Source organism: Pseudorasbora parva, chromosome 11, assembly GCF_024679245.1.
Source record: "Pseudorasbora parva isolate DD20220531a chromosome 11, ASM2467924v1, whole genome shotgun sequence".
NCBI classification, from domain to species: domain Eukaryota; kingdom Metazoa; phylum Chordata; class Actinopteri; order Cypriniformes; family Gobionidae; genus Pseudorasbora; species Pseudorasbora parva.
Window position 1 is genome coordinate 9,695,954 of NC_090182.1, and position 12,787 is coordinate 9,708,740.

The 12,787-nt window shown below is 36.1% G+C and overlaps 1 protein-coding gene across 1 annotated transcript in view; it reads right to left on the bottom strand.

Moving 5' to 3' along the window:
- Nucleotides 1–12,787, bottom strand: part of LOC137092639 (gamma-aminobutyric acid receptor subunit alpha-2) — a 97,559-nt gene that overhangs the window by 53,816 nt on the left and 30,956 nt on the right. The window contains exon 5 of the mRNA XM_067456983.1: nt 1,051–1,271. Coding sequence (XP_067313084.1) covers nt 1,051–1,271 — 221 coding nt within the window. The remainder of the gene's footprint in view (nt 1–1,050; nt 1,272–12,787) is intronic.

Here is a 12,787-nt window from a genome sequence, read left to right on the forward strand (position 1 = left end):
CTCGATTTACTAAATCATGCGCACAATTTATAAATCAAGGGAACGAATTAGTATGACGTGCGCACGCTTTATAAATCGAAGGAACGAAATAATAAATCGTACACACTATTTACCATTTTTTTCTTGCATGTCCGTACCTAAGCTATTTCCCCTTCATAGTATTACGCTGAACAGTTTCTGACATTTTCAGTGCATGCGTGTGTGTGTGAGGTAATTGGAGCTGCTAACTCAGCTCTTGAAGCTCCGCCCTCTTCTAGAAAGGAGGTTGGGAGCAGCAGCTCATTTGCATTTAAAGGGACACAAAAACTTTGCTAACCCTCAATTTTAACATCCTCTAAAATTATCTGTGGTGTATTTTGAGCTAAAACTTCACATACACACTGGACATCAGATACTTATTTTACATAAAAAAAGCAGCATTATAAGAATACCCCTTTACAAATACCAGATTTACAGTCATATTTTCTGTTCACATCATGAAGCTGTCTAAGTAAAGTTGATTGAACTTATTGAAAAAGTTAGTTTTTAATTCAATTAAACTTAAACAGTATAAGTTTGCTATAAACCTATGTCTGCCCGCACAAACAAATGCTGTATACTTGATCAAAATCTTAAAAATATTTAGACCTTTTTGCATGCAGACCTTTATTCCTTTATTATTATTTCATTAATTTTGCACACCATATAAAAGTGTGTTGGGTGCTATGTTTAAATTCACAACCAATCTGTTTTTGCCTCAATAAATTACACAAAAAAGCCTTTTGTCAGAAATAAAATGTGTAAATTAATACAGAACACTTAGGGACAGGGTAGTGAAAAAAAGAGAAAGAAATGCATTTGCATTTGCTCGCAAAACATTTGCATTCCCCTTAGAAACTTTGCATTTGCTTGCCAATAACTCAAAAGTTTTGCAAGCTAACACGTTTCCCAAGAGGAACGCAAAACATTTGCGAGAGAATGCATTGCCATATCATTTTTTTTGCTCCCATCTCATATTTTTTTTCTCCATTTAGGGGATCCGTACATTAATAGAAATAACACCTTGCTTACCTCATGGTGTACAGCAGGGTGCCATCGTCTTGGATACGCAGCAGTTTGTTGGGCATGGTCATGTTGTGTGCAACAGATTTCTTCCCATTGTGAAAGAATGTGTCTGGAGTCCAGATCTTACTGGCCATTAGGTTGTTCAAACGCAGAATGTTCATTGGTCCCTCAAACTTCAGTCGTTCATCCTTCCAGCTCTGCCTGAAGAACACGTCGATAGTGTACTCCTGCCAAAAATATGAAATCACAGCACATTTTAGGATTTATAAGTTGGATGTTTTCTTTTGCTAAGGGCTCTGTGGTGCTTTGTTTGTGATAATTGGATGCACAATACCCTTTTATATTGATTAACTGGCAGTGAATTTGCTGTTGTACTCACAATTGTAACAATCCAATCAATAGGATGAGCTTTTAACATTCTGCATCAGGCTTTGTGTTCCTCTTGAATTGCACACAATTCAAATTCAATCCTTTTCTTACCCACAAAAGACCCAGTGTCTGTAGTGTAACATTTTCTTTATCCACTTATTGTTGGTGTGGTGGATAAACACAGTTTGCCAAATGATTTGCAAATGGAGCTTACTGCATTTGAGACTCAAACCCGGCAGAGGAGAGTCAATCGCTCAGTCCTTTAACTAGAGCTGAGGGTGATCAGATCCCACTTGCGGCTTCAAGAGAGATTTGTGCTGCCCAGAGATAACATAACAAGCTCATCACGGATGGTAGAACAGGGAAAACTCTTAAAATACTTTCAAGAAATATTAAGAGGAGGATTTGAAAAGGGGAAAAGGTGAAGTAGTTCTAACTAACAACCAGTAACAAGGAGTTTGGCTACAGTGAACATGAAATTGATGTAACAATCGCAACCAATTGGAACATAGTGGATGTTTAATACATTGCTATGTGGAGTGATATTTTACACCAATAAGAATTCACAGAGGGCGGGGCTACAAAACACTTCAACTCTATAAGCTAATCTGACAGGTAAAACTGTTAATTAGAGTTAACTGTCAAATGAGAGTTTTGTTATTTAAAATCAAATGAATGTTAACTTCACTTGTTAAATAATTAAAGCAAACAAAATAAAAACTATATAGACTACTAAAATGGTCAAAATCACAAAATTTATTAAGAATTAAAACTATAAGTATAACAATGATGCTAAAATAAAACTGTTCACGACTTCAAGCGATTACTAGTGCTGAGTTAAAAATATATGTATTCTTGATTTTAATCGATTCTCATTTTTACAAACCAATATCGATTAGTCTATCCTATTTTAATTTGATGAATGAACAGAACATTGTAGCACTCCTCCTATCCAATAAATCACAATAAGCTTTGTGCTTTGTTACTTTCGATATGAAACAAAGTATCAGATTTCAAATGATGTCCATTTCATTACAAAATTCAAAAAATAAACCTTGTTTAATGTAGCGTGACAGAGTGCCTCAGTTCATGAGAAGCACAGCGCCGAGCGCACATGAAACGATCGTCTCCACTTTAATACCAGTTACAGCATGAAATAAACATGAATGAATTTCTGAATGTATGTTTAAAAATACAGTAGCTTACATCCTACCGAAATCTGTATAATTTCTCATGTGATTGCTCAAACAGTCTTTCAACCATGAAAAGACATCAATAAAACCGATAGCAAGCAATATCACATAATGTCACATTTACCCAAAAAAAACCCATCACCCTTTTCATTGAGCTAAAAACATGAAGCATTTTGTTAAATATGTGCACCATATTTATTATAATTTGTAATGGTCTCCAATATTTCGAATTGAACTGAATCTAACTCCAATCAAATCAAATTGAATCGAAAGCCCAGCCAATCAATCAATACCCAGCCCTACTGTTTACATGGTATTATTTTTGGTCAATCAGATCATAAGCAGACAAGGGAAAATACGTTACCATCTACAATGGTCTATTTTGTCCACTTTCAACCACTTTTCTCCTGATTTCTTCGAGGGGAGGGTCAATGGGGATATAAATGTATAGACTTTCATATCTTTCAATCTAATGGACGAAATAAGCTCTGACAATTTACATATAAACTGAAAAACACATGGAGAAGACCACGCTGAACGCTGTGAGTGTGTGTTAGAAGTCAGGAATTGTTAGAGAACATTGTGCTTGGTATATTTTTGTCTTCAAACCAAAATTGGGTCTTTACCCTTTACGGAATTGACCTCGGAAAGAACCGCCGGACACGCAGGACATTTGAACTCGGAACACACGCACACACACGAGAAGCCAAAACGAAACCAAAACGAAAGCAAGTATTCTTATTTTCCAAATTCAAACTGCTGTTAAGAGGGTGTGTTATTTTCCCGTTGGGACAAGTTAACTCCGTGAAGGTTGTATTTGATGAACTGAAGGAAAGCTGCTTCTTATCCCTAATTCTTTGTCCCATCTCTCTCTCTCTCTCTCTCTCTTTTTTCTCTCTCTAATTTTAGTCTATTCATTATTCTCTTTTATGTATTCTTTCGTTAATATCTATATTTCTACTCTCTTGATGCATATTTAGTGTGTACTTTCTGTGTGAATCGTAGTGTTATTTTTAGTCTGTGTTTATTAAACCTCCAAAAGAAATGTAATGAGTTGAGTCTGTTGTTCTCCCACATACACAAAGTCAATGAAACTTACGATCTAACGTTACCTAACTGCTTATGCTACTATTATAGTAAAGTAAACTGTATGACCATTTGAAATATTGAACTTGTCCTGATCAGTAAAGTTAATGTTCCTTATGCGCTCGTAAAGCAGTAATCCCTTATTGAGAATTGATTTGAAAAGTCTATAACTATTTTGGTGGACAAACTTAGTAGGATAATTTCAAGCAATTCCGTAAAGGGTTACTTGTATTTAATTAAACATTTTTCCCTATCGGAAAATCTTAATACGTAATGAACAACTGGCAAATTATATTCATAAATTCATTAATATTGAATATTAAATCCCTTTTGAGTTAATTATTCCCCGAGATATTAAACTCAGTCATTGTTGTTACATACTAAATTAAATCAATTCTCCGCTGAACGTTCCTGACTAAGAGTTCTCGTTCAAAGCAGTTCCAGACTGTAGTGCCACTGCAAGCAGTTAGACAGAAGCACTGCGACACAAGTTTTATTACTGCTCAGACAGTGTCAGAGCACTGCAGTGACTGTAACACGATTCCTCCTGCCACTGCAGGTCTTGTTTTTGATGGATGTACAGCTCATCCTCTGGCACGTCTCTCAGATGGGGACGTTTCGTCCAGTCAGCACTCTGAGATGGTTATGACGGCCTAATTTCAGTCAAGGGGCTTGTATTATCCCGGCTGAGGAGGGTTTATTTGAACATTCATTAACAAGAGATGAACAATGAAACCCCACCACAATGTGAACCCTACACTCACATTATTATAGATACTCCCACAACGCACACACACACACACACACACACGCACACGCACACACACACACACACACACACACACACACACACACACACACACACACACACACACACACACACACACACACACACACAGCGTAAGGGAAATCAACATATGTAGGTGGAAAGGTCAGGAATTAGTGTTTATGAGATTGCCTCACAGGTGCTGAGTATCCATTTACATTGGATTATTCATGGGCAAATCATTTATGAGAATGCGTGTGTGTACACTAGTGTTCATAAGTTTGGGGGTTGAAGGATTTTCTAATGTTTTAAAAAAAAAACATTTCATCCAGACATGCATTTATTTGATAAACTATACAGTAAAAACAGTAATATTGTGAAATATTATTACAATTTAAAATAGATGTTTTGTATTTTAATATATTTTAAAGTCTAATTTTCATCTTCAGTGTCACATGACCATTCAGTAACAATTATAATATGCTAATTTTCTCCTCAAGAACATTTTTGATTATAATTATTGTTAACAAAAGTTGTGCTTCTTAATATTTTTGTGGTAATTGTGATACATTTTTACATTTTTCACATTGCAAACCATTAGATTCCACTGTCCTGAGGAGCCTAGCCAATGCACAACCCATGTAAAGCTGATGGCACAGCTTTAAATAAATTTGTTATATGTTCAGAGAATAGTTAATGGTATGCTAATACCAGCCTGCACATTGACAAGATTGGTTACAAGTTAGTTTCAAACCGTTTTCAAACCGCGTCTTTTTTTCAAAATACATAATATCAATGGTGTCGACTGATGACTTTGCACATGGTTTGTCTAAAAGCACCACATACACATGTAAACAACATTGAAAACTGTGTTAGTACTTTACCAAAATCAAAGTTTAAGGGTTTAGTGTTATGAAGATATAAAACAATGGTACAACCCGTACAAGAGATCCTAGATCTAGTTCTATTGTATTGTATTGATGCTGTCGGGCAGTGTTCAAAGGCAACTTAAGGATTTTAATATTGGTCAAATTAGTTTTATTAATATTTTTGTTCTATTGGGTGATTTAAATATGGGTCATTTGTATTCTGTTAAGAGATTTATATATTATTTGGTTTCATTCTTTAAAAGATGGTCGGTTTCATTATGTTGAGAGATTTAAATGTCAGTAGGCTTTGTTCTATTTATAGATTTAAATATTGGTTGGTTTTGTTGAAAGCGAGAGTAGGTGATTCTTAAAACGTATTAATGAAAATGAAAAGTTGAACAAAAATTTACCTCATAAAAAAACCCAGTGTTTTTTAAAACTTAAATGTGGGTGCATTTGCAAGCGCAGCGTGGCAGCAGATATTAGTTTCACTGAATTTCGGCTGTCCTATTCTTACCCCAGCAGTATACAGAGGCTTCTGGGGCCGTAAGGCAGCACAGGGGTCCAACAAATACAACTCCACCTCTAACCTCTCTCTCCATTTTCCTTGCTGTCCCTCCATCTCACTTGCGTCTTATTCCATACCATCTGCTCCATTGCTCAGAGGCACACAGCCTTAATAGAAAGGATGACCTTCAGCGCTGGTGTGTGTGTGTTTGTATGTTCATCTTGGCTTTGTTTAGGCCAGATAAAGCAGCACTGGAGGCTCAGTGGAGGGCGAGTTTATCAGGATACAGAACCACCCGTGCTCACCCTCATCTATCACAGCCGGACATCCCACATGAGGATGATGTTGGTTTAAGATTCCCAGTGCTACCCACAAGTCATACCTGTCACAGCACATGCTGGCCCAAGCTAATGATTATAAAGAGAAAGAGGTATGATCGAAATAATGGATCCTAGGGCTGTGCGATATTGAAGAAAAATGTTGTTACCTTGCTGTAACCTTGTTAAATAATGCAGCATTCGATATGCGTTCCGATATTGCTATTAGTGTGTAATTAAATTATATTTTTAAAAAATATTTAAAAACTGAGAATGCCATTTATACACTCTAAAAAAAATTCTGGGTAAAAAACAACCCAATGTTGGGTCAAATATGGACTAACCCTACAATTGGGTTGTCTTAAGCAAATATTTAACCCAACCGCAGGATTAAAACAACCCAATCGATGGGTTAGTCCATATTTGACCCAATATTGGGTTAAAACAATCCAACATTTTTTAGAGTGTATGTTTCACATTATCTCTGGGAAAAGAAAGCATCGCTACAACTTCTGAAAGTGACCAGCAGTGTTTTAGCATAAATTTGTCACAATCTGATCTGAATGTTTCGGTGTGTGTCAGACAGCACGAGATTGTAAGGAGTTTAACTCTTTTTAACGTCAAGCAAGTCATAAGTAACAGCCATGAGCCCAGTCTATTCTCTGCTATATGTCGATCTAAAACATACACTTTTCACAATGTTGAAGTAGCCTATTAAAATCATTCAGATATTGTGTGCCGCTGCAATATGCGTATTGCAATATGTACATTTGCAATGTTTCGATAATTTCGATATATTGCACAGCCCTAATTGATCCCATAAAAAAGATAAATCACAGATTCAATCTCTTAACCCTATAATGCCTACGGTATCATATTTAATATTGACATTTCTTGAGCCCTCTAACTAATCAACATAATCAAAACTTTGTTGAAAAATCTGCCTTCTGATGTCTAAGTGGTAGTTTATACTTTTTAGAAAGTTAAAGCTTGAGCCAACGCAAGCAGTTGAGACAGACTATCCAAACTTAGAGGGGACAAAGACTATCCAAAGATAACAGATAACAGGAATCATTAAACAATATCAAACAACCCCTCCATCACCACATGCTATTTGTGAGGGTTTCAAGAAAAATCTTCCTTGCTCATTCAAAAACTCCAGCATATTCAGTTGTCAGACACGACTCGAACTTCAAACGGGATGGGGTTCTGTGCTCAGATGGAAGTAAAAAAAAAAAAAACAGCAGATGGGATTGGTGCAAATAGGGATAAAAAGTACCCAATGTCCACAGTTAAATTATACAGCTGGATCTTTTTTTAATTAATTATTTTTTAATAAAAAAAAAAAAAAATTGCTGGAGGTCCTGGACATTTTGTTCAGATACATGGTATCATGGATTCTAGCAAATACAGACATATTTATTTTATTTTATTTTATATATATATATATATATATATATATATATATATATATATATATATATATATATATATATATATATATATATATATATATATATATATATATATATATATATATATATATATATATATATATATATATAACAGAAAACATCAAAACCTGACTAGAAATTTTCTAGTCAAATATCATCAAATATGAATAAAAAAATGAATAAATAATCATTTTACATGGTAACACTTTAGAATAATGGTCATAAGTTATCATTAGTTAACAACATTAGTTAACATGTATTAATAATGGCCTGCACTAATAAAGCATTTATTTATCTTTGTTAATGTTAATTTCAAAATGTATAAATTAAAATCTTGTCACCATAGTTAATGCACCGTGAACTAAAATGAACAAACCATGACCAGCTGTATTTTTATTAACTAATGTTAACAAAGATGAACAAATACAGTAACAAATGAATTGCTCATGTTAGTTAATACATTAACTAATGTTGACCATTATTCTAAAGTGTTACCTAGAATGTTCCTGATTTTTAAAATTACCCCACTGACTGAATCATTCTATGAATGCTATTAATGTCAACTACAATTTAAACAGATTTGCCCTGGTACTGCTTCACATAATTCTAATAAACCCTCTCTAACCGATGTCAACCTGACTGCAAACATGCGAACGCTCAGCAGCCACACCTACCCGACCTCTTCAGCTCATTACCCACAAGTCTCTTCACTCAGCTATTTACCTGAGTGTCACATGGTTCCCAACAGGGGCAGCTCTAATGAATAGGGTTAGCATGGCCACGGGACATAGAGACAGAGAGAGAGAGACATGCCTTCATTGTAAACCCACAGTGCAGAAAACTAAATCCACAGGCTTTTCTAAACAGCTCAAAGCTCTTGATGACAACAGTGTGACCTCTGACTTAAGGCAAAACAACAAGCAAATGACATTGTCACTTGTTTACCAGATATTTACAAACTAAAGAATCAAACTTTTACCTTTTAGAGTATGCTGGATTCGCGGTAGCAATTTCTATGAATTACTCATCAGACGACTCTAAAGAAATCATGAAATGATTTCTTGAGGTGTGTATACAACAACTTTTGAAATGGAAAATCATAGGGTACAACGATACTAAAGGCTCCACAGCGTAAGAGGCTCCTTTGATTTGATTTTCTTCTAAAGACCCATTTCCACTAAAATTACCTAGAAAAATTTGTACCAGGAACTTTTTTCCCCCCAGACCTGCTACTGTCTGCGTTTCCACTGTGGTCTAAAGTACCGTGAAGATTAGGCAAATTACTCTGGGGATGTAGGACTACGTGTGACTTCTACTCCCAGTCACCAATGGACAGTTATCATTTTTGCGCGACACTAGCCACGTTTACATGCACACTTTTTTGTTATTCCGATTAAAATCATTCCGATTGAAAGATTTAGTGGACTTTTTACATGGGACGTTATCTAAACCGATCTGGTGTTTACATGTGCTGACTTTCAATCACATTAATTTTGTGATAAATGCATTTTGTCTGCCGCATCAAAAATGTCGCCGCTGTCCTCTCCACCAGCTGAAATGTGTTAACTGTAGCCAACTCTTAACGGCCACCAGGACTAATACGGTATTATATAAGCTATTAATTGGTTCTAAAGTGTAATAATCATCTCAGAAAAAAATAATTCTTCTGTCAGGCACAGTTGAAGTAAAAACTGCCTGGGACAATATACGCTGTCAAGATGAGAGGGTGTAGCCAGACTATGTCTGTGCCATTATTCCAACATTATCTTCATAACTTCTTAAGAAATAAAAAGTTAACCTCTCAGAAAAATGTACTTTCCTCTCTTGTCAACAAGTAAAGCTGTGAGCGCGGCGCACGCTCGTCAGTAGTGAAGGCGCACACTGTCACGTCATGTAAGAACACACACTCAAAAGTAATCGGGTCAGGTCGTTTACGTTGTGAAATTAATAACGAGTATGGAAGCGATTCAAGTTGTGCTGCTTTAAAGAGGTAATTAACAAAACGGCGGAAAACAGCACTAGCGTATTTTGAAAGCGTGTGACGCTCGATTTAAAATGACAATGTGTGTTATTATCAGCCATTACGGACATTGACCGTGAGATGGCTGAGACGAACGCGTGCCATCAGACAGAGAGCAAGACAGATATTTACTGAACACGGAACGAACCTCGCAAAAGACTTTTAAAAATGCCGCTTGAAATAAAACGCTGCGTGAACTCAACCAATCAGCATGTTCAGCGCCCAAGTAACGCCCGCGAAAGATCCGGAACTTTGATAAAGTACTACCTCGCGAGCAGGGCGATTTGGAGGGGGAAATATTTACCTAGAACTTCATTTAGACCCTAGATCCTGTGGTCGAAACACACCGAATACCACCCCAAAGTTCCTAGTTCCTGGGGAAAGTTCCTGCAGTGGAAACGCGACTGTGACCTTAACACATCCAAAACATCAACTTTTAATCATGCACAAGGAAATTTGGCTGATCCTTGACTCGATTGCAGGCAGCAGATAATTTGTGATAATTTGATCTAATATTTGGTGTTTTTTAAAATGTTGTTGATATTTTAAGAAAAAGGTTTTACTGATTTTCTGTTTTGTTCAAGGTTAGCACCAGTTTTTTTTTTTTTTTTTTTTTTAAATAACATTATAAATAGTTTGCTGTCTGTTCCATTTGTTGACATGGCATGTCTGGATACAAACTGTAAATATGATATTAAGTTTGGTGTCCACTTTAGAGATAATCAGAGATTAATCATATCATGTAATAAAATAGAATTTATTGTTACGAATGTAAATCTAAATTAAATTATCTCCTTCACTGTTTTTTTATTAGTTTGCTTTTTAAAATTATTTTGATTCTATATATTTAAAATATATTTAAACATATTTTAATGACAGCATTTTTAATGAACAATAATTACATATTCTTATTTATTAAAATAAACAGAAAATAGTGCACATTTTTCTAAAGTGATTGTTTTGAACAAGAATTAACAAAGACATTATTAAAAAACTTATTTTAGATCAAATATTTGAATCAGTACTGTGTGTCTTTTGCCCCATGCTCGTGAGTCTTGTGATATTTACCCCATATACTATATATATATGGCTATCCACCTGTCACTCAAAGTAACCACGCCCTTAATTATGCAGAACTTTTAAGGCTTTATATAACGTAAACGAATGAGTTATAAAAAAATTCACCCCTCACAGTTGTCATGAAGGTCAAAATTAGCCTTATAGACCAAAACCACAATTTGTACCAGGCTGTAAACATGTTTCTTTTTTTTTTCTTTTTTTTTGCTGTAATGTTGGGAATTTTAACATGCGGCTCAATGAGATTCTGCTCCCTTCTAGAGCCTGTTCCTAGTGGCCAGTCGAGGAATTGCAGTTTACATTTCTTCCGCACTGGCTTCAAGAGAGATCGCCACTTACAATCATACACCATGGAAGTAATGATGAACATGCCTTTACCCCCGTTGTACTCTACATCTACATGTAGGCAACAAACAGGGACGATAAAATGAACACTCGCCAAGAGCCAAATACGAGTAAAAATCGGTGTTGGTAAGTATATGAAACGATGTCCATCAGCAGTTGGCTGGTAACATTTTAATGAATTGTAACATCTGACTCATACAGTATTCACCATCTCAAACATATGATCAAAACTATCATTTTCAACATCTTCAAAGTCAAATTTTCCCCTTGTGGAATAAAGGTGAATTGCACTTGTTAAATCATCAAATATTCCGAAAAAATGTACTTGCTCTGTTACACATCTCGGGTCATATATATAATCTTTTATGAAAAATTAATGGGGAAATTGGCATTCTTTTTGTAATGTTATTTTGCTGTTCTTGACATATGGTTTATAAGAATTGATTGATTTATTTTGATATTTTAATGAATGAGGAGGAGGGTAGTGAATGACGTCCTGGGTCACTAAAGACCCGAGGTATGCGGTTAAGGGTTAGTAGGTTTGAGTATATTGCAGCCTACGCATATAGCCATTATATTTACATTTAACGTGTTGCAGTCGATTTTAGAATGGCCTTTTCTGAAATAGTCTTCAGATCAAAATGCTGTCTAGGTAAGCAGGTCACTAGGTTTCGGAGCAGAGCTGACATTGACGATGATATGTGTATTTGCATGCTGAATTCATAAGGAAAGCGAAATATGAGAACAGCTATGATTCAGTGAGGCAAAATGAGTTCTTTTAAATAATAGATAGTAAAGATTTGTGTGCAGAATGAAGAAGGACTATCTGCTAGTACATTGAGAGGGAATCTATTTCAAAAGGAGAGGAAAGAAAAAAAAATGGCCATCAACTGTCATAGCACTTGAAAAGAAAAAAAAAGTGAGAAGGATGGTTCGGCAGAGGAGGATGATAAGCTCCGGGGAAATGTGGAGAGGCAAAGAAATGGAACAATTTGTCTTTGAAAATGAAAAAAATATATCAAAGACTTAGACGTGCTTTCACTCCTGCGAGACAGGGTCAGCATGCTAACGTGTGAAGGCAGAGCAAAGACGTCGCTGTACAATGGATATCAATGCCATGCATGTTTGTATGCATCAGAAGAGCAGCTATAGTGGTGCACCGACTCTGAACAACTCAAGAGCAGAGGATGCGGGAAAAGAAGGAAGAGCGGATGAGCAGAAGGAAAAGCAGACAGAACGTGAACGATAGAGGGATGGAAAGAGGAACAGCAGTATGCTTTCTTAGGTCTGAGGAGCAGAAGGTGTAGCATCTGGGTCTAATCTCAAAGACACAGGAGATTTGAGGGTTGAGACGCTCACACTGAGACACTGGTGAGTGGACACATGGACGCACAGCACACACACAAATGTCCCATGGTAACCATGGTTTCCAACAAAATATCACAGTTACTGCCGTCCTGGAAACAAGAAATTCAACAAAATGAGAGACAGCAAGCAACTTGCACTGTTTGACAGAGATCCCAAGTCCTAAATCCAATTTAAATTCATTTTAGGCCCTGTTTTCTCTACTGCTTTTTCACCTGAAATGGCGATCCTCATCTATACTGCCGTTTTTGCTGTGTGTTTCAGAAACTATCTCCATCCACCCTACATGACCGAAAACGCATGTCACATGACTGTTCATTCACACTGGGCTTGTGTGTACAAGAGTAATCAGTTGTCATTATTGTGATCTACCA